Source organism: Rhipicephalus sanguineus, chromosome 2, assembly GCF_013339695.2.
Source record: "Rhipicephalus sanguineus isolate Rsan-2018 chromosome 2, BIME_Rsan_1.4, whole genome shotgun sequence".
In the NCBI taxonomy this organism is placed as follows: domain Eukaryota; kingdom Metazoa; phylum Arthropoda; class Arachnida; order Ixodida; family Ixodidae; genus Rhipicephalus; species Rhipicephalus sanguineus.
Genome location: NC_051177.1, coordinates 218,439,445 through 218,462,253, shown reverse-complemented (window position 1 = coordinate 218,462,253; position 22,809 = coordinate 218,439,445). Strand labels below are relative to the sequence as shown.

General features: G+C 47.7%; 1 protein-coding gene across 1 annotated transcript in view; it reads left to right on the top strand.

The window, feature by feature from the left end:
• The window catches only part of LOC119382233 (uncharacterized), a 286,762-nt gene that overhangs the window by 65,717 nt on the left and 198,236 nt on the right, over positions 1-22,809 (top strand). The window contains exon 3 of the mRNA XM_049412767.1: positions 15,032-15,233. Coding sequence (XP_049268724.1) covers positions 15,032-15,233 — 202 coding nt within the window. The remainder of the gene's footprint in view (positions 1-15,031; positions 15,234-22,809) is intronic.

Genomic DNA, 22,809 nt, shown 5'->3' with positions numbered 1-22,809 from the left:
ACGAGTTTGTTGTGTTTAACTATTCTGTTTGTAGTGGAATATTTTATATATTATATAGCCTATATTTCTCACCTTACATTTACATTTATGTATTTATTGCGCATTGTTGTACAACCAGCTGTGATCTTTTGCTGTTTGTATGTTTTGCAGTTTATGTTGTCATTCTATGTTACTTTGTGCACATTTCTAATTTAATTCTTTTTCTCATTTGCTTCTGTAGCCCCCCCCCCCCTTTAACTGCTTTGATCTCGTACGAGATTGGCAATATTTAAAAAAATGAACCTCTAGAACAAAGCTCCTGCCCAGAGATTACATGCTTGACAGGTATTGCAATTACCTTTGAATTTTCTTAGGCAGAAATATTGCTTGGACGCTAAAAATAAGCTGTTGGAACTTAGCGCTGATTGGTGTCTTCGCGCTTCTTGTTCTGTCGCCCTACTCTCTGGAGCTGGAAAAAACTTTTCTCGTGGCAATGCTCGATTTCAACTTAGCTATGAGCTCTATGTGTTATCCCAGTTGCACAAGTTTGAGGTAATGTCTAGCGGTAGCGGACAAACGAACTCCGTAACTCAGAGCGGAAGAACCCTAACTGAGCCACTAACAATCTGTGTGGTGGTCGAGCGTCGCAGCTGATAGAGCCCAGACAGTAATGATACCCGCCTATCACTTGCCTGTTCGAGCGCACCGTAACTTCAAATGACAGCAACGTCTCGTGCCAAGCCCCACACAACTCACGTTTATTGACGTTGAGGCGCTGTCCTCTCTGCCATGTACCATTATTTTCTAGTATTCACGTCGTATGGTAATACTTATGTCCTGAGACAGTGTGCGCAATAACTAAGGCGGATGCAAGGAATGTTGTTCAATATACTGTTTAAAATTTCTTTGCGGAGATCGACTTCATTGCAAATTGCTAGTTGTACGTCTTACGAAAAAAAATAACTCGAATGTGCACGCGCACACAAAGAATTTTACTTGTTCACGTTCCCCGCGAAAAAGAGAGAGCTGCTCTCTTGACCGCACAAATCAAATTGTCAGTACTTTTGAGCATGAGCATGAAATGCTTTCAGGTGTCGGCGACCTCCAAGTGACCGTGAGCCAAAAGCCAGAGTCTCAGTCGAGAACACCCGGGCTTTCGGTGCAAAGCAAAAAGAAATGCGGATTTTGGACCTAACCAGTTGTGCAGGACAGTAATACATAGGATACTTACTGCCCAAACAATTTTAAAAATATTTTTCCGAGGTGTTAGTGTTTGTTCGTGATATCACTGAACCTGTAACGTTTAATACGCTGAAATTTGAGTTGTCTTCTTCAATGGCGACGTTCCAAAGGCAGATACAAGGTACCAAACACCTGAGTGACGTTTTTTGAGGTTAATAGGTCTGTGCTCTTTTCAACTCCACTGGCTTGCCAGTTTCACGGCGAGGGTTTGGCTCCACCTTCGAAAGATGGCGCACGCTGCGTGACCAAGCGCTCGGATGGTGTGTGACCGAGGCGAGACTTGCAACGAGGTTTACCTCGAAACAGGTTCATTCCGGCTAAATAAGCTTTCAGGCCTGCGTCGTGTGGTGGCCGCATACGCTAAGCAAGGTTCAATATTTACCCCACGCAGTGACAGGAAACAGTGGAGTGTGGCTTTGCGGACGTCCACAGTATCCATTTCAAGAATGTGTGTAGCATAATCGCCAACCAATCTGCTTTGCCGGTAGCCATTGCACGCTTACATCTACTCTCGACTACAGGAGAGCTAGCCGCTTTTTCAGCATACGGCTTGTAGCGCGTGATTACAAATAACGCCGCGTGACATCGGCGGCATCGCGCAGATTGCAGCCGCTGATGTATCGCGATATTATCGGCTGCAAATCCGATTCTAAATAACTGAATCTCCAGCAAACCACCTATTGCTTAGGCTCCGGTTGCCACTCGTAGCACGCAACTCGCATTTATTGGAAACAAACACCAACCGACCTGACCACTTGTACATGGTTGCCCGATCCGGACGGCTAGCAATCATTCATGCATTTAAGATATTTTGATAATTTATGAGCACCAAACAAAATTTTAATAAACATGAAATATTCGTATCTTTCGAGAAAAATTTTATTTTATAATGTAACGTTCTACAATTCTTTTCGGCAGACTATCGCTTTCACGTGCTGTTACGAGAAGTACCTTTCTACCTATAGCATTTTTCTTACAGTTGAAGGCAGCATAGCGTAACGAATCCGCTAATGATTTTGCTTAAAACTGTTAGCCTACATGACAGTGCTACAATTCAATTTTGGTTCACGTTATAGTGAGCAGACTTTGCACTAATGGAAATGGAATAAGCTTAAGATGGTTTAGCTTCAGAATTCTGCGGCACACGGGTGCAGGCTTCAGCCCTCGTTAAATACAAAAACGAATTTTTTATTTGAGGTGCTGACCCGGCTCCTTTTGATAAATCACCTTCTTTACGTCTTTATACGGCGCTTCTACAAATTCGTCTTGGCACTCGAACAAATTATAGTCCCCTAAAAATTTTTCATAAAATTACACGCATATGAACATCAATTCCAGAGTATTTTGTCACCATATGTTGAGCGCCAAACATTTTTCGACACGTGAGTGCCACTTCAGTTTCACAAAATGTCGGAAAATAAAGTGCGAAGAAAAATTCACTCAAAATCGACCTTTTCGTGCATTGTTTCAAAATTTACGTTTTTTGGTGCCTTAGCACTCTGCTTTTATCTATAATAACAGTTTCAAAAAGTTGCTCAATGTTTTCAACTCCGTAATACAGTGTATACGAGCAAATTTTACCGTTTGAGGGAACTCCTTCTTTTTTTCACGAAAAAACGAAGATATACGAAAAACCTGAATGGTTTCGCAAAATGCTACTTTGGCCTATGTTGAGACTAAAGTGGGTGCTTTGGCGTGTTGGTACGACATAGCGGAAAGAAAACAGCGCGAAAGACGGAGCACAAGAAAAAATGAACCACAAACAGCAGCGCTCACTTACAACAATGCTTTAATCGCAACACCACGCAATATATGCTAGCGCAGTGCAAAACTATGGAAAGAAGGGACAAAAGATAACATGAACAAACTGTCAGTTTCATCACAGTAACCCATGCACATTTTGCCTACAACCATCAGATAGATAATCAATTTCCTGTCCTGTCAAGACAACTGAAGGCCTGCTCACGCACACGCTGCCCAGCCTAGCCATTTTCAAAGGCTCCATAATTTCTCGTGTCAGCTAGTCCCGATGTCGCTTGACAACAGCACATTCAGGAACGCAGCCACAGTCATGGCAGTGAATACCAAAGGGGCCACATACCGTCGCAGAAACGCTGTAAGCATGTGCTTTCAGACGCTCATTGAGGCACCGGCCAGTTTGGCCGATGTACCGCTTGCCACAAGACAGTGGTAGTGACTATATCACGCCTTCAGCGCATGGAGCAAACTTATTCCGATGCTTGGTTCTGCGAGCGCAGTTTTTCCGATCATCAGGTTTGACACCCCTGCACAAGTTAGCCAACTTCTCAGGGGCTGAGAATACCACATCAACCTGGCATCTCCCGGCTGTTCTCTTCAGGTTATCTGCCACACCGTGGATGTAAGGAATGACAACAATTTTTTCTTGTCTGTTCCATTCGCACGTTTTTGAGCGAGCGTCCCTGGGCTCATTTTAATTTCGTTCAGCAGACAGACACTCAGCAACGGCTGTCATAATGTAAGAGGGGAATCCAGCGTTGGTGAGGCGTCCTGCCTGCATATTTAAGCTAGCCTGAATCATGTGGTAGCAGGACTTTCGCACAGCGTGCGAGAAGCAAGCCTTCGCTATTGCCCTTTTTACAACCTTAGAGTGAGCACACTCCAAAGGAAGCAAAGGCTTACTAACTCAAGGTGCATAAGTCCAACATACACGGTTAGTAAAGAGGGCTAAGTTTAATCTAAGAATGAAATAGACCCGTCATCAGGAACTTCAAGGGTTAAAACAAGAAGCGACAGACACTCACGAAAAACGTCTAAAAAAATCACAGCATATCCACGGAGTGAATGATGATGAGTGGGCGAAGCTGCGGAGGTTCATCGGTAAACCGTGAATCTTCCGTGAATTCTGCCCAGTACATCATCACCGACGTGAGATCGGGCGCGTTTATACTAAAGGTTCGATGAGAGTTATGACGACTTGCAGCTCACTTTAATTTTACATGTACGCTGTGAATTTTCATTGTTTAGAAAACCATTGCTTTAGAAAACATCTGGCGTCTGTCGTTAAGCATAGATTTACCAGCGCAAAAAAGACAGGACATTTAGGAAAGACACTCACACATAGCGCTTGCAGCGCTATGTGTGTGTGTCCTTTTTAAATGTCCTGTCTTTTTTGCGCTGGTAAATCTATCTTAATCATGAACCAACTCGCCCAAGCAGCCGTTTTAGCAAAGTTTCGTTAAGCAGCTGGCGTCTTTTCGTTTTGCTTTAGAAACATCTGGCGTTCTTTCGTTTTGCTTTTAGAAAACATCTGGCGTCTTTCGTTGGTTTATTTCATCAATCAACGGCGTTTTGAACATAATTTTTATTGTTTAATCACGCACAGGAGAAATCTCACCAGGCACTACCTTGGAGGTAAACAATGGCTGCTAATGGGAATGAGAGACAGAAGAAGTCGGCTTTTAGCTAACACTTACACTTCTACTTCTACTAATGTTTCCTACTGGAACATGCCAATGGCTGCTAATGGGGAATGCGAGACAGAAGAATTCGGCTTTTAGTTAACGCGCACGCTGCGAATTTTTTATTGTTCAACAACGCGCAGGAAAAATCTCCCACCGGCACCACCTTGGAGGTCAAGATCTGGTACTAGCGTTACGACTGGTTACGCACTACGACTACGAGGGACGAACGGGTGCCGCTTTAAGGAGCTTCGCCCCTAATATTATTCAATGAAGCATCCACAGCCGAGCTACCAAGAGCCGAGGCATCTTAAAATGTGATTGAACACCACGGCCGGACTAGAGGGAAACGCAAAGCGCGTCATGCCGCCCCGGTAGCCCGGCCGCGATTTTTCTCGGGACGAGCGCATGAGCGGGGAACGCGGTATTAAAGCCAGGTGAGGCAGGCGCGCGTCGTAGAGCTATTTTTGGTTTGGATTAGCGTGACGCTATGAGCGAGACCGACGCTTTTACGACGCTAGGGCTAAGATCGCAACCTCGCGGTGTGTTAAGGTATTGACAAAATTGAACTTCTATTGAAAACGCGGCGAATGGGACGGACGTGTAACGCGTTGCAGGTGCTAATCGCGGAGGCCACAGTAATGACGAAATACTCTACTTTACCGCTCCCAGAGGGCAACAGCACCCCGCCGACCAGGAGAGTGGTAGATATAAAAGGCGCGTTTGTAAAGCCTCTAGAGTCTGTGACCGAGGCGCAGTGGATAGCGCGCCCGGCATCTGTTGTTGCGGACCGAGCGGTCGTGGGTTCGATGTCCGTTCATGGAACTTTTCTTTCTTTGCCATCTGATCGTGTAAATTTTTTCGACGTCATTTCCGTGACGGAAATACGTCCCTGAAGTCTTGATGGCCACCGGCATAAACACTTTCGTGTTAAAAACAAGGAAAACGTCAACGGAACGGAAGACTTTTGCAACATATCACTCTTTTAGGCGATAATGGATAGTGCGGTCAAGGCTGGCCAAAAATAAATCACTTAAAATTTCTGTCAAACAGGAGCCAGTGCAAACTCCTTTTCTTTGTAAATAAACATGACTATCCCAAGTTGCAAAAGTCGACCTAAGGTACATGTCAAGCAGTTCCATGAAGCCCTCGAAGGAAATGCCTGTCATGTTTTGATAGGCAAGTACACCAAAACTGTCAATGCAATCACGGATACACCTAAGCTCATCATGTGGCAAAGAATAATAAAGATCCTTAATATCCACTGAACATGCCTGGTGATTCACCAGGTATGTTCACAAAGGCAATCACAGCAAAGTGATTACCTTTCAAAAACACAATAACATCATCTGCACTCCTGGCAACGAAAGGATCCTCAATGGCGAACTCTTTCAATTTACTCCGAAGAAATTGTGCGAACGATTTTTAATAATAATATCTGGGGTTTAACGTCCCAAAACCACGATACGATTATGAGTGACGCCGTAGTGGAGGGCTCCGGAAATTTCGACCACCTGGGGTTCTTTAACGTGCACCTAAACCTAAGTATAGAACGATTTTTCAGCCCAGGAAAATATTACGCGGAAAGGACAGTCGACTTTGTGCGTCTTTGTATTAGAGAACAATTCCAAGCTGAGCTTATTGCCAGCATGAATGTTTTTCGCCAATCCGTCAAGGTTCAGCGTTTCACAAAGCTATTTTTGCCTCGGTCCTACCCTAGGTAGTGAAACATTATCTTGAAGCTTGAACACTGACCAATATGCCTCACTAGCTTTGCTTTTATAGAGGTTATTCGGAATGTAGTGGAGAGGAGGAAGTAGCCACGCACGGTCGGCTGTTGCTGTGCGCGTGATCTGCGTTTCTGTTGGACCGGCGCTACTTCGACTGCACAAGTCGTCAGTACTTTGCTAATAAACCGTCATACGAAATCTGGTGGAGGTTGCTGCAATCCCTGACCTCAACCTGGAACTTCGCAACCGAACGTTGCCTGCTGCTTCAACCGCTGCGATGACCGACATTGCCACCAGTCAGCCCGACACCTCCACGGCTTCCAGCTCCAGCGGCGCCATTCAGCGGTACCGTGACCCTCCTATCTTTAGCGGAACCGGTGAGGTTGACGTGGAAGATTGACTTTCCACCTATGAGCGCGTCAGTGAGACCAACAACTTGGATGACCCGGCCAAACTCCGTGTCGTCATCTTCTATCTTTCTGACGTCGCCAACCTCTGGTTTCACAACCACGAGCGCGAGCTCCATACCTGGTCTGAATTCAAGACAGCGATCGCAGACCTCTTCGGCCGCCCGACTTTACGAAAGCTGCGCGCTGAACAACGTCTACGCCAGCGTGCACGAGCTACATCTAGGATGTCGTAAACATATGCTCCCGCGTCAATGCCTCCATGAGCGAAGAGGAGAAAGTGAAACATATCCTCAAAGGTATCGAGGACGAGGCATTTCAGATGCTTCTTGCGCGGAACCCTGCTTCTGTCGCGGACGTCGTTACTCTTTGCCAGAGTTTCGATGAGCTGCGTCGACAAAGGGTCCTTGCACGCAGCTCTGTCGCAGCTGCTGAACCACTCTCGAGCCTCACGCTAGCCTCCCACCCGTCGCCCGCTGCATCGCTCTCTAGCCAAATGAAAGACTTTATTCGGGAGGAGGTGACGCGCCAGCCCTCTATGCTGCCTCTGAGCGATCGATCCCTACAACATGAGGCATTGCTGGCTACTCCCATCAGGAGGGCTAACCGCGAGCAACTTGCCGAATCGGTACCTTTGACCCAGCCATGTTTGCCTGTTGCTGCACCTCTGACCTATGCCGCGGTTGCGGCGCGACCTCCGCCGCCGACATTTGCCTACTCTGAAGCAATGCACTCGCGAACAGCCTCCTGCGCCTCCTCCAATGCCAACTCGAAGTCAATACGCTCAGAACCCCTGGCGCACACGCGACAACCTGCATCGCTTGCATCGCTTGCGCCACGCGACAATATGCATCGCTTGCGGTTTCGCCGGCCATGTGGCGCGCTTCTGCAACCGTCGCATGTCACCTGCTCATCAAGCTGCCGCGACGCCCGGATACGGCTACCCACACGCTACTGGCGACCATGGCACGCGTCTCAGCTCCGACTTTTCGCCGCCTCCACGACGACCTTTCAGCAACCATCGCTCCCCGTCACCCCGTCGTCGCTCGCCTTCACCCTTACGTAGTCGGCAGTCCCCTAGCGAGGGAAACTAGTTCCTGCAGTTCCGCAGGCACGAACTGCCAGTTTCGCAACTTCTACAAGGCCTGCACAGTCACCACGCAATTTACTCGACGTCATAGTAGAAGGAACTGCCGCCACTGCGCTTATTGACACTGGGGCTGCGATTTCAGTCATGGACGAGAACTTTATTCGAAAACTACGTAAGGTCACAACGCCGTTCTCTGGCATGCTACTGCGCACCGCAAGTACGCAGCCCGTAGCACCGGTTGCTCCATGTACCGCGAGGGTGGTTATTGACGGCGTGCTCTATATCGTCAAATGCCTTGTGCTCTCTTCATGCTCACACGACATCATCTTCGGCTGGGACTTCTCGTCTCAGCATCGCGCCATCATCGACTGTGCCCGGGCCGAGGTGGCGCTCTTCCCGTTCTCTGATGCCGCATTGCCTGACCTTTCTAAAAGTACAGCCAAAAGCTCACTGTTGTGTCCGACACGGACATACCACCCGCAATGTCAGTGCTTGTGCCCGTCTCTTGCTCCACCGCGCCGGATGCTACCGTCCTTTTTACGCCATCGCCTATTTTTCTGCGTCGCAGGGCTCTCCCTCTCCCGTTTGCCGTCCTCACTACTGAATCTGGATCATCGGCTATGCTTGTGTGCAATCCGTTTCATCACCCCGTCACCTTGCTTCGAGGAGAATCTCGTGGTCGTGTTCATCCTATTGATCCGTTTCACATCATCGAGACTTCGGATGACACGCCTTGTTATGAGCTCGACGCCCTTACTTCTCCCGTTAAGCACACGTCTTCTGCATCATCATCAACTTCTCCTTCATCAGACATCTTTGAATCTGTCTTTGATGCCGACCTGCCACCTCCGCACCGCATGCAAGTACTCACGCTTCTGCAGAATTTTCGCTCATCGTTTGATTGCGATCATCCGCGCTTGGGCCGTACGGCGAACGTCAGTCACAGCGTCCACACAGGTTCTCATCCTCCATTACGGCATTAGGAAGAAGAAAACCACCCTCTTTATGTGATGCCAGTAGAGACAAGCAATTATCTTTCAGAAAAGACAATACTTGCTTAACACGAACCTTGCCAACGGTTGCCTTACGGCTGCTTAGAACGTCCAAACCCTCATACACACACCTCTCAGAACAGTCATCAGGTGCCTTCCTTGAAATAGTCCTGACGAGGCCCAGAAGTTCCGCCCTGAATTTTTTTTGCTCAACCGCATACCTGGGGCCGCGGTCCAGCACACGACGAATGTGCTCAAAAAGGGACACTTGACCCAAGGAACGAACGGAGTCCTTGCTCAGCGAAGGCTTCTTTGGCAACGAAGCTCGAAGTTCCGTCAGCATCAGTCTCCAACGAAAATCAGTGGTCGCATCAGCAATATCTCGGTGTTCTCGCCACTTCCTGCTTTCACTCGGATTCGTAGTGCCTCTGAGCGAAAGGGAAAGGCACTCCTTTAAAATCGAGCTTGCCGGTGTCACTCGGAACTTGGGACCTTGAGCATTCAGACCCCGTGGCTTTGAGAAAGCTTGAAACCACTGTAGAGGACGAGAATGTCGGGGGAGGGGGGGGGGGGGAGGGGGAGTTACTTATGCCAGACGTGAAAGCAGAATCTTCGTGCATTGCAAACAGAAATGACGCACATGGCGATGATGAGACATGGTTGAACGGTGAAACAATTAAAAGTGTCCATGGTACTAGAAATAAATGCAGCTACAGTGGATGCCTGGGCGTGTTGGTACGACAGTACGATACAATGGCGGCGCGAAATTGCATTGGTAACTGCAAACTAGGGTAGTGCATATGCGGGTTCCTGCAGTGATCAGTAAGTGCAGTCATCACAAAAAATGCGCGAGAATAGAAATTAAATTACGAAAGGGCCCCAAATTTCACCCACGTAGTTTTACACTGCAACGCGTTCCTTGAATTGTCCTGAGATGAATGCAAAAGAAATTTTGAAGAGGGACATTCGCAAACAGAAGTTATTCAACTTCCGAATTCAAAATAAAAGTAGACTACGTAAATTGGCATACCGTTTTGTATTTCTTGAGGCCCATGTACTTAGATGTAGGTGCACGTTAAAGAACTCCAGGTGGTCGAAATTTCCGGAGTCCCCCACTACGGCGTCTCTCATACTCATATCGTGGTTTTGGGACGTTAAACCCCAGATATTATTATTAATATTATTATTAGTAGTAGTAGTAGTAGTAGTAGTAGTAATAGTAGTAGTAGTAGTAGTAGTAGTAGTAGTAGTAGTAGTAGTAGTAGTAGTAGTAGTAGTAGTAGTAGTAGTAGTAGTGGTAGTAGTATTACATTTCGTATTTCACACACCCAGTGACGTTTCAGTCTGGTTTGTCTGGCTCCATTCAAAACGTGGCTTACATTTTGCTGCACGGAACCCTGCCGCACATGGTGGTCTTGCTGTCGCATGCGGGCGCCGCACTTTATGACGGACTCGGTGTCACGGAATTTAGCACACGGCTCTATATGTCGACAAATGAGAGATCAGAGCGCGTCAGAAACGATGAGCTGCTCCGACTGGACGGAATTTGAGCGCGAGCTCGCACGAAGAAGCGACCCACTATGCCTCGTTAGGTACGAAGACACGCCGCTGTAAAAAGTTCCTGCGACGGCACCGAGACCGATGCCACATGAGTAAGAGTGTAACTTGCCGAGACGTGTTGTTGGGCTGATTGGTTGGTACTTGCAGCGAACACAAGGCACCAGACGAAGGGGAACGCGCACGCACTTAGGTTGACCGAACAGAATAACGCAGGCAAAGGAAAACTATAACGGCAGCGCAGGGAAATTTCGCGTTCTGCCATAGAGGAATCAACGGTTATGCCCTGATGCAGAAATGCAAAGCATGGTGCATTGATGTAGACCATTGGACAGAGCTACCAGTGTCAATAAAAATTGAAATTGATGCACAAATTTGTGTTTTTCGCCGCTCTAACAAGTATTAAACAAATCACCATTTGTAAATTCTCCACAATGAGTACATCGCAAGCATGCGCCACATGTTCTTTATTTACAACCAATCAAAATGACCAGCACAGGCTCAGCTATACCTCACTTCCGGCATCACACATTGTTGTTGTACTACGACACTGAAGTGTCGTACATCAAAGCTCACTTCGGAAACAAATTAAAATGTGGAAGCCTTCGATCTGGCCGCTTACGCTGATGCCGCAGCAGTTATCAGGGCCCAGAGCATGCGTAATTTGGGTGCAGGGTACGCTTAGTCGAGGTCAATAGACAGTGCGCAATTACGTGGAACTGGAAGCATACGTATGCGGCTGCATACGCGGGATTCGGTATAGCAGGCACAAATCCCTTACATGAGCGTAAACTAGGAGGAGGGACGTAGTACGTTGAGACACCTTCTTGACGTTATGACTGTACTGAACCGTGAGCATCGGCAGGTGGTGGCTGAAGGGGCACTTGCCCCCCTCAAGCCACACCAGCACTTGCCCCTCACCCGAACTACAGCAGCGCTTCACCCCTCCCGCAGCCGCAATGCAACTGGATTTGCACCCCCCAAGAAAAAATCCTGGCGACAGTCATCTACTGAGCTATAAGCGTGCGATCGTTTGCATGCGCAAACTTATAATGTCCGGAACGCCACTGGCGGTTTTCTAGCGATGTATTGCAAGACGTGTGACTGCGTTTCAGCTGCAATCGCAACGGGAAAAGATTAGCACAACTTACCGGTGGCCGGAGCCGCAAAATCTCGACACGCGGCGCTGTTGCTCACGAGCACGCCGATATCGGGAGTGCCAAGCACATTCCATTTTCCGAAGCAGGGGTGGCCGGCGTACCGGCGGAAAGCAGCCCATCTTGCTGTTGGCCCATCCGAAAGCCCATATCTTAAAGAAACGTTTCTTCATTGCTTATCGGCAGCTGGAGCTATGCTCATGATTGATCTCTTTCTTTTTTTTTTCACTGGAGTTGCAAGCAACCGTATCTTTATCGCAGTTGCCCCTAAAAAGCTGTTGGAGTTCTTTCCGCCAGCCACCCCTGCTTTGGAAAGTGAAATGTGCTTGACGCTCTCGATATCAACGTGCTCGGGAAAAACAGCGCCGAGTGTCGCAATCTTCCCACTCCGAAAAGTGCTCACTTGGATTGGACTGGAAAAAGTTTATTTCCGCGGTCACTTCTGGCAATATTTTTCCGTTGATACTGTACAGCTTCTCTGAGCGAAATGGAGATCCGCTCACAAGAGAGATTGTCGTAGCCCAACAAATGGGGAAAATGGTTGAAATGTGGGTGTGACAACTCCTGGGTGTGACAACGCTGTGTCAAAAGAATGTTAACTCTCAGTGGCCTGGGAATTCTGCGCACTCGTGGGATCAGATTCTGCGTTGTAAGTAGACAGGTGTTGAGTGGGCGAGTTGGTTTGTCGTACTTGAATTCGTATACCGCATGACGGAAAATGAAAAAGACGGCAGAGCCAGCCGAACAAAAAGACAGCACGCTCTGAACTTTCGTTTGGCTGGCTCGGCCGTTTCTTCATTTGCATTGGTGCGGCGCATCAGTTTCAGTGTTAAAAGCGGTGGCGGGATTGCAGCAAGGGGTTTGTTGGTAGTAGTGTCTCTGTGAATATGTGTTCTTTTTCGTCTCTTTTTCTTTTCGCTCTTACCCTTCATAAAGATGCATCGGCACCATTCAGGCGCCCACAGATGCTTCTGACGAAAAAATGACAGAACTCTGTTATGTTTATGAGAGCGATTTGTGTGAAACGAACGCGCGGGTATGAACACTTCAAACCGGCATTGCTTCTCGTCCGAATGACATCTTCAGCAGAGGAAGTTCGTGTTTGCAAAACGTAAATTTGCCAGCTACAGAAAAGCAGTAGTGAACTGTGCTCATTAAAACTACCTATCCATAGTATTCACCAAATTACTCATATATTTGCGCTGGTTTCACGGTGACTGAGCGTGCACCCTCTGAGTGGTCCCTAGGCTCATGAAAATAATTTGTACAGCTTGACACGTAGGAAGCCTAAAACGTTTACTTCCAGTACCCCGGAAGTGCGCGCTGTCTCTTGACCTTGACTAAGCATACCTTGAGGATCTAAACTCCTGGTTATGTCTGCATTGATTTCTCACCGAAGAAATTACTATTAAAGTAAGCATAAAGCATAAGCATAAAGCATATTAAAGCATAAAGTAATTATGCTTAGGTAAGTACTTCATTGCTACAGATGATATGGCGCGTTCTATTAATTTGCAAGGTATGCTGGTTATTGAAATAGGCCTGTAGATTGATGGCTCAGAGAATTTGAATATTACAGTCACGCGACCAATTTTCCATGTGTCAGGCACACATCCAGTATCAATTGATTGTTGAAATAAAGCCACAAAAGCACGTGATATAACAGGCTTAGTAATTTTAGGTAACTTACAGCATATACCATCTGATCCAGGTGATAACTTATTTGCACGAGGTTCAATAGCCGATTCGATACCTCCTGAAGTGATCACGATGTCATTCATTGTGGTCGCTGTTAATGAAGTCAACTTTTAAATCGGCATGAATGGGCTCCTCCTCAGTGAAAACGGATCCAAGAATGAGTTTAGCCCTTCTGCAGCCTCTGACGGTGACAACAGCTTATCGCCTTTAGTTAGATATATTGACTGTCCAGAAGAAGTCCCAGGATTAACCACTTTCAAATTTTTTTTGGTATTGTTTGTTAGAACAGCGTGTAAACCTTCATAAAAAATTGTCTTTAGCTATTTCTATCTTTTTGTCACATAGCTTTGCATACTTTCTATACTCCTCCTATTGTTTATTAGACTGCTGTAAAAGCGGAGCCAACACTAGAACCACAACTGACGTTAACCCGATACGACACTTGCATCATAGGAGTACGTATGTAGTGTTTATTGCTTTGTTATGAGCCTTGATAGCCAACACTACAACCACAAATCACGTCGCACCGACATTCCGCCTGCACAGGCTGTTTTTCCAAAGCAGTTTCTAGAACTGGCGCGGCTGTGGGGTAATAAACTTTCAATCACTTGGGGCGCATACCCATGTACCGCGCCCTGTGGGTATGTGCCACACGTGTCTGGACGAAAGGGCTTGACGACGAACGCGACAGGATTTTCGTGTTATTCATGTCATGACCAAACAATCATATTCGTGAAACGCTCTGACCCTCCCATGCCAATTTTGGTGTGCACTAAGTTCAGGAGGGGATCACGAGAACACCCGGACGTACGCGGATAGATAGATAGATAGATAGATAGATAGATAGATAGATAGATAGATAGATAGATAGATAGATAGATAGATAGATAGATAGATAGATAGATAGATAGATAGATAGATAGATAGATAGATAGATAGATAGATAGATAGATAGATAGATAGATGGATGGATGGATGGATGGATGGATGGATGGATGGATGGATGGATGAATAGATGGGTGGGTGGATGGATGGATGGATGGATGGATGGATGGATGGATGGATGGATGGATGGATGGATGGATGGATGGATGGATGGATGGATGGATGGATGGATGGGTGGATGGATGGATGGATGGATGGAACGGATGGATGGATGGATGGAACGGATGGATGGATGGATGGATGGATGGATGGATGGATAGATGGATGGATGGATGGATGGATGGATGGATGGATGGATGGATGGATGGATGGATGGAAACTTTCAAAATGCCTTGGTTTCGCTAAGAAACGCTCCGCATTTAAAATCCGCGGCTTATCCACTCCGTGAAGGTGGTCGTACAGTGACGCTGTCTGCGCGCGATGATCCCCTTGCGGCATCCCTCGCAGTGTCCGTCGCTGCCCTCATTAGTGACGGCAACGCTTCGTTGCCGTGCTTCCTCAGCTTTGCTAGCTCGCAGTTCGGAGCCGTCGGCTCTCCGCTTGGCCTGCGCTTCGCGAGCTTACAACGCTGCGCCTTGGGCACAACGCTGCGCCTTGTATATGTGTATGTTACTGATGTGTAAATGTGTATGATGTGGCACTGACGCAGACTGTACCAGGAGGTAAAGACCTTGTCAGGCTATTTAGCCTTTAGTCTTGGCCTCCCGCAGGGAAATTTTGTATTTTTTTCCTGCAAATAAACAATGTTCAATGTTCAAAAAAGAAATAGACTGCAACCAGTGGTGCTCTCACAGGTGGATGGCCCTGCACGTGTTACGCGAGGGCAGTTACTGGCGCTGATGGAGTGCTACGCCGTCGGCTTCCAGCAGCATGGCGTGGGTGCAGGAGACAGAGTGTGCGCCCTTCTCACTAACAGCCTAGAAAACTTGGCCGCCATGTATGGGTGCGCTTTTGCTGGTGCAACCTTAATCTTGGCCAAGACTTCTGTTACCGAACGTAAGTTTCTCGGAATTTGCCTCATCATCATCATCAGCCTGACTACGCCCAGTGCAGAGCAAAGGCCTCTCCCATGTTCCGCAAGTCAACCCGGTCCTGTGCTTGCTGCTGCCACGTTATACCCTCAAACTCCTTGGTCTCATCTGCCCACCTAACTTTGCGTCTCCCCCTCGCGCCTTTGCCTTCTCTTGGAATCCAGTGAGTTTTTCTTGATTACCAGCTGTTATCCTGCCTACGCGCTACATGCCCTGCCCATGTCCATTCCTTCTTCTTGATTTCCACTAAGATGTCCTTAACACACGTTCGTTCCCTGACGCATTCTGCTCTCTTCTTGTCCCTTAAGGTTAGACCTATCATTTCCATTTCCTTTGCTCGCTGCGTCGTCCTCAATCTAACTTGAACTCTTTTTGAAAGCCTTCAGGTTTCTGACATTACGAAACCGTTAAGCGCACAAAGACGGGAACAAGAAGTCGACACACAGAGCGCTTGTGAGTCGTCTTCTTGTTCCCGTCTTTGTGCGCTTAACGGTTTCATAATGTCAATGTACCAACCAGCTCGGACCCAGCCTCTGATCCAGGTTTCTGCTCCGCAGGTAAGCACCGCTAAGATGCAGCTGTTATGCACCTTCCTGTTGAGAGACAGTTGACCATTCATGATTTGAGAATGCTTGCCGAATGTGCTTCACCCCATTCTTATTCTTCCAGTTACTTTAGTCGCACGGTTCGCCTCCGCGTTCGCTGCCTGTCCTAAGTAGTATTCCTTTGCAAGTTCCTGCGCCGCGACACCTATCTCAAAGCGCTGTTCTCTTCCGAGACTGTTACACATTATTTTAGTTTCTGCATATTGATTTTCAGAGTTACCCTTCTGCTTTCCTTGTCCAGTTCACTTTTATGAGTTGCAATTCGTCCCCCGAGTTACTCATCAATGCAATGTCATCCGCGAATCGCAGGTTACAAAGGTACTCTCCATTAACTCGTATCCCTAACTCCTCCCAATCTTGGGCCTTGAAAACCTCCTGTAAGCACGCAGTGAACACACTTCTTTATTGGGATTTGTTCCTTTCTTTATGTAGGACTATGGTGGCTGTGGAGCCGCTGTAGATTCCTTCCAGTATATTTATATATGGTTCGTTGACGCCCTGATTCTGCAGTGCCTGTATGACTACTGATATCTCGACCGAATCAAATGCCTTCTCGTAATCTATGAAGGCTACATATAGGGGCTGGTTATTTCCGCGCATTTCTATGTCATCTGATTGATAGTGTGAATGTGGTCTATTGTCGAGTAGCCTGCGCGAAATCCTGCTTGGCCCTTTGGCTGATTCAATTCTAATGTTGTCTTAATTCATTTAGCTACTATCTTTGTAAACAACTTGTAGACAACGGACAGTAAGCTGAACGGCTGTAATTTTTCAAGTCCTTGGCGTCCCCTTTCTTATGGATTAAGATGGTATTAGCATTCTTGTGAGGTTCTGCTACCTTCACCGTTACCTCATCACATTGAGGCAAAGTGGGATATTCTTCAAACTAGGAATGCTGAAAGAGTGAATGACAATACGACCACCATCACGAAATGACATGTATTTCTGTGCCGCCTGAGGCACCTAGTAAAATGTTTATTTGGACATCATTGAATACTGCCGTTGTTGGCTACATTGCGCCAAATTGGATACTTCACGATTCCGCCTGGCGGCGAAAATTTCTGGTTGACCCCACGGCTACTTTCTGGCTATTTGAAACTTCTCTTTTGGCGGATTTAGTAGCCATTTTTTATTTGCAGATAACTTGCATTGTTTCCGAGCTTTCGTGTCATGTCAGCCGATGCGCACGCATGTCCTCCTCCTGCCAGTAGGCGGTGCGCATCAAAGCGCGCCAACGCAGCGTGCGTCGCGCCTGCAAATACGGAGTGATGAACTTGCGCACATGTTGGAAAAGGCGTGGCTAGCACGTTGCTCACCTGCCTCGCGCCTATGCTGGCACTGCGCGTCAGTTTGCAAAGTCCATTCAGAGCGCGTGTTCTCGTCTGAAATTGACAAAAGTCCAGAAGATGAAGCTGGACGGTCAACCTTAACCAGAGTGCAACACCTCAACGCCACGATCTACTGGTTGTATCCCACGTGCGACAGGCAGCTCCGCAGAGCCTTAGGCTTAACGAGTCGCTCGACAACAACCGGCATTCAACAAGCGCCCAGCACAGGCGCAGAAGGGGCAGCCACGAAGGGACATCAGCTCTGTGAGGTGGCCCTACAAGCTCGCTACAGCAGCTTACCGAGCGATCGGCGCCCACCGTCCCTGACGGTGTCAAGACGCCCCGGCTTTGAGCCGCAATACAAGACAATATCGACACCCGTGGCCCCTGGCCACCCGGCTCTCTGATCCGCGACTCCCACAGTCACATATAGAACAAGCTATTTAGACAAAACTCGGATCCCCTATGAGGCTTCCGTACTCACTCGCTTTAGGCTTGCCTGCAATCCGCGCCGCTATATTCCTCTCTCTCTCTCTCTCTCTCCCAGGAGGCGCACCACGTGCCTCTCGTACCATCAGATCGACGACGTTCTTAAAAAGAAAGTTCCCAAAAACAAACGTTTAGCGAGCCGACAAGTTCAAATACGCCACATCAACCGATATCCTCGCCCCTCGAGAAAGCACGCCGCCAACACTACCGATGAAAATTCCCCCTAGGTCTACTCTAATCCGGCTGAAACAAAGGTTCCCCGAACCGCGAGAACTGCCGTCAGAGGCTCCAAGGGCCCCACGTTGGGCGCCAGTGTGGGGTCTGAAAGGACCGCCGCTCTCGGAACACACGGACAGAGCACGCCATCGGACAACTAACCCGAACACGTGAACATTTCTTGACTGCTTTAACAACGACGAGCTCATCAGCCGCATCCTAATACATAACGAGCGTAGCGAAGCTAAGGAACTCTATAATAGGTCGTCCTCTCCAGCGCCTTCGAGTGGGTCGTCCTCTGGCTCCCTACTAAAAGAAGGCCGATCGTGGTGGTTGTCCGTGCTCTGCCTTCAGGGTGATTCCACGAGAGATCGAACATGCCTGTCCCGTCGATATTTTTCTTTGCCTGGGTTTTTTATATGCTATGTGGGCACATTCAAAGTGCACGGAAACCGAAAATTTTATTTCCAAGAAACGCTTCCAGCGCGGCAAAAAAATATTTGAAGGTGGCGGCGCGGGCCTCCTTTTTTTGCTCACTTCAATGTTTTCGGATTTCGCGACCGAATTTAACGCGAACTATAAATGATGTGTAGAAAAATTCTCTTGCTGGCTTTAATACGCATTACTGTAAATTACATCCATGCTTATCTTTATGCCGTCCTAAAAAGGAAGTAAATGTGAAAAAATGGCAAATACGACCAAAATCAAAAAGAGTGCTAGTTTGAGGCGCCTTGGCACCTTTCCTATTTCAAACCGAAACTTAAAAACATTGTGAAATATAGAAAGAAGCCTTTGCAACGTTTATACAGAAGATCATTATCCTACGGGCAGCGTGAAAAAAAATACTTAAAGAAGCAAGTTTTTTCAAAAAAGTTCATTTCAAAAAAAATAAAATAAAAAAAACTCCGGTCTCAATTTTGACGACAATTTTTATCGAAGAGCGCTTATGTGAGTAAACACACGGTTTTAATATCACATGTCCTCATTTGCTTTGTTCACGAGATATAACCGGCCAAAATGATCCCTGCTGTGTGTGCTCACTTCAGTGGGATTGATGGCAGCCAGGAAAACGTGCGGTGCGGCATGATTAAGGCATAAGTGGCCGAAGCTGCCAATGATGATGTTTTGTCGGCACTTTACTAAAGTGCTTTCCCATGTCGAGAACAGCAGAGATCAGTGGGGGCGCCAGACGACATTATCCTTAGTTTTGACAACGAGTGTGTTCTACAAATTAATTATCACAGCCCAAAGCGCTTAGACACCCTTGGTCATAAAATGTGAAACCATGAGCAGTTCTGCAAAGTCATTCAGTATAAACGTTTCGACTTGGTCTAGCTGTTCACTACACGCGATGCGCGCAGCCCCTGGCTACGTCCGAGTATAATGTGCCAATATTTACGCATTCACAAAAAGATTGCTGAGAAAATCATTTTCGTTGCGCAATATTTTTTTCCTTGCTCTTTTTGTTGTTGCCTACCTCCAGAAGCTGCTGTCATAGGCCGAGGATCTTCGCGACGTCTGCTAGCATTGCTTTACGCGCCTCAAGAAAAACCTGTCTACATCTAACCGCGATGGGGTAGGCCAGGCATTTCTTCAGGAAGAAGCGATTGATATCTTCAACAGGCGCGCCCACCTTCATCTGATGCTTGTAGGCGAGGTTGTAGGCTACAAACTGTGTACACGTTAGCCCTTCAGAGGGCGGCAGCAGCCCACTTTCACACACGGTAGACACAAATAAAACCTGAGAACACATTTTTCTTGACGAAAAGCCGCCAGAGCAAGGTTTTGCTGCAGCAGAATAATTAAAACTGAGATTTACGCACAGTGCAAGCTGATAACAACCATGAATCGCACTGAAGTGAGCACACACAGCAAGGGTCATTTTGGCCCGTCATATCTCGTGAACAAAGCTAATGAGGACTTATGATATTAAAACCGTGTGTTCATTGACATAAGCGCTCTTCGATAAAAAATTTTCGTGAAAATTGAGGCCGTAGTTTTTTATTTTATTTTTGAAAATTTACTTTTTTGAAAAAACTTGCTTCTTTAACTATATTTTTCTTTTTTCACGCTGCCCATAGGAAAATGATGTTCTGTATAAATGTTGCAAAGACTCGTTTCTATATTTCACAATGTCTTGATGTTTCTGTTTGAAATAGGAAAGGCGCCAAGGCGTCTCAAACTTAGCACACTTTTATTTTGGCCGCGTTTGCCATTTTTTCACATTTTCTTCCTTTTGAGGACGGCATAAAAAAGCATGGATGTAATTCACAGTAATGCGTATTAAAACCAGCAAGAGAATTTTTTCGACACATCATTTAAAGTTCGCGGTTAATTCGGCCGCGAGATCCGGAAACATTGCAGTGAGCAAAAACAGGAGGCCCGAGCCGCCACCTTAAATGTTTTTTTGCCGCGCTGGAAGCGTTTCTTGGAAATAAAATTTTCGGTTCCATGCACTTTGAATGTGCCACATAACATACAAGAAACCCAGGAAACACAAAAAAAATCACAGCATATACACGGAGTGAATGATGATGAGTGGGCGAAGCTCCGGAGGTTCATCGGTAAACCGTGAATCTTCCGTGAATTCTGCCCAGTACATCATCACCGACGTGAGATCGGGCGCGTTTATACTAAAGGTTCGATGAGTTATGACGACTTGCAGCTCACTTAAATTTTACATGTACGCTGTGAATTTTCATTGTTTAGAAAACCATTGCTTTAGAAAACATCTGGCGTCTTTCGTTAAGCAGCTGGCGTCTTTTCGTTTTGCTTTAGAAACATCTGGCGTTCTTTCGTTTTGCTTTTAGAAAACATCTGGCGTCTTTCGTTGGTTTATTTCATCAATCAACGGCGTTTTGAACAAAATTTTTATTGTTTAATCATGCACAGGAGAAATCTCACCAGGCACTACCTTGGAGGTAAACAATGGCTGCTAATGGAAATGAGAGACAGAAGAAGTCGGCTTTTAGCTAACACTTACACTTCTACTTCTACTAACGTTTCCTACTGGAACATGCCAATGGCTGCTAATGGGGAATGAGAGACAGAAGAATTCGGCTTTTAATTACCGCGCACGCTGCGAATTTTTCATTGTTCAACAACGCACAGGAAAAATCTCCCACCGGCACCACCTTGGAGGTCAAGATCTGGTACTAGCGTTACGACTGGTTACGCACTACGACTACGACAACTACGAGGGACGAACGGGTGCCGCCTTAATGGTGCATCCAGACGACGGGCCAAACTGCCGCCCGCCGCGGGCGGCTGAGTCACGTGACGCCGGGGCCGCGAGGGGCCCGGCCGCTTGCGCCGTACACACGCGAGGACCAAAACGAGAGGGAGATGCGTGGGCCAGGCTAGTTCAAGCCTCTCGCCGCAGCTTGGTGGGCGACGCTGCGACAGTCACTTTCACACGCGGTGCGCGTGCCTCTCACACGCCTCAAGACCCCAGGCTCCGCTCAGCCGTCTGTCTATTCGCGCAGTACACACAGAGCTGGCAGAAACAGAAAGCCTATTTTGCAAAAGAAGCAAACAAATAAAGCCAGGAGTGATGGTACAAAAAAATTTGACAAACTAAGGAAACGAACAACATCAACAACGCGTGTAAAAGCGGGCAGACCACGGTGTGTGGCTTCCCAAGAGGTTGGTGGCGTCAGTGAAAGGGTTGGCGTGTGGTTAGTCGCTGACAGAGGTCACAATAGGGGGAGGGGAGAGCAGCGAAGGCTACGGAGCTAGACAAAAGAGGATAGGAAGCGCCGGAAAATTGGAAAAGGCACTGCCCACAGGCGAAAGTCGGGAGCGCTTCGCATGCGAACAAGAAAAAAATGCCGTGACGGAAAGATATGCACTGAGAAGAACCGCGCGAGATGCGCGAAAGACCTAATTGATACCAGGTGACAACACGAAAGCTAAGAAAAAAGAACGTACCGCTACGGAAGTTCTCAGTTTGAACATGGAGGTTGCGCGAAAGAAATCCCTGGCGGCTATGGCTCTCGCGCTATCGGTTGAGGACGACGAGGATCTGCAGATATATTCGTTCAAAATTGTCGGGAACTGCTCCACCAATGGGAGAAAGTATAACGTATCATCGTCGCTCCACGTAGTCATCTTTACACAAGCACGGTAGAACGAGTACTGGGCCGCAAAAACGACGCGAATGATCCCGCGTGCTTGTTTTCAAACAGAAACACGTGTTCGAATAGTCGCCGGCGTGCCCAGCTGCCAAAAAAAGATGATAAAACCCCGGTTTTGTTGACACACCACCCCCGCGAGCGCGCGGGCCGCCGTCGAGGGCCGGTACGGGCGGCCCGTGAAAATGTTTCGGGATTTCTAGCGCCCTCCCTCCCCGGGCCGCCCGCGGCCTCTCCCAACCGGAAGCGGAGGGTCACGTGACGGCGAGGCCGCGGGCGAAAGAGCGGTTTGGCCCGTCGTCTGGATGCACCATAAGGAGCTTCGCCCCTAAAATATCGACCGGACAGGCATGTTCGATCTCTCGTGGAATCACCCTTGACAGTCGCCATTGCGCATCGTAGCCGAGTGTGGTCCAATAAAGGCATTTACTCTAGTAACACGCTAAGTACCCTTATACAATACGATTACAATACACAGAAAACATCACACACACGATGTACCGCGAGGGCGGCATCGCCGACGCTTGACTCACGACGAGAGGCCACGGGCCGGACCCGCGGAATTGCGCCCACAGGCCCCACCGAAAGCCATGCGCTCAAGCACGCTGCGAAACTCCAAAACGAGATTCTCCTCTATTCCCTGCATGCCCGCCTATCCTCGCCCCCCCTCCCTCCCAGGCGGCGCTGCTGGCGCCACCGTGCTAACGTTACACCGCGAGAGCACAGCGCCACCTCTCGCTCGGCGGCTGTTTAAGCTAACTGCGTCTAAT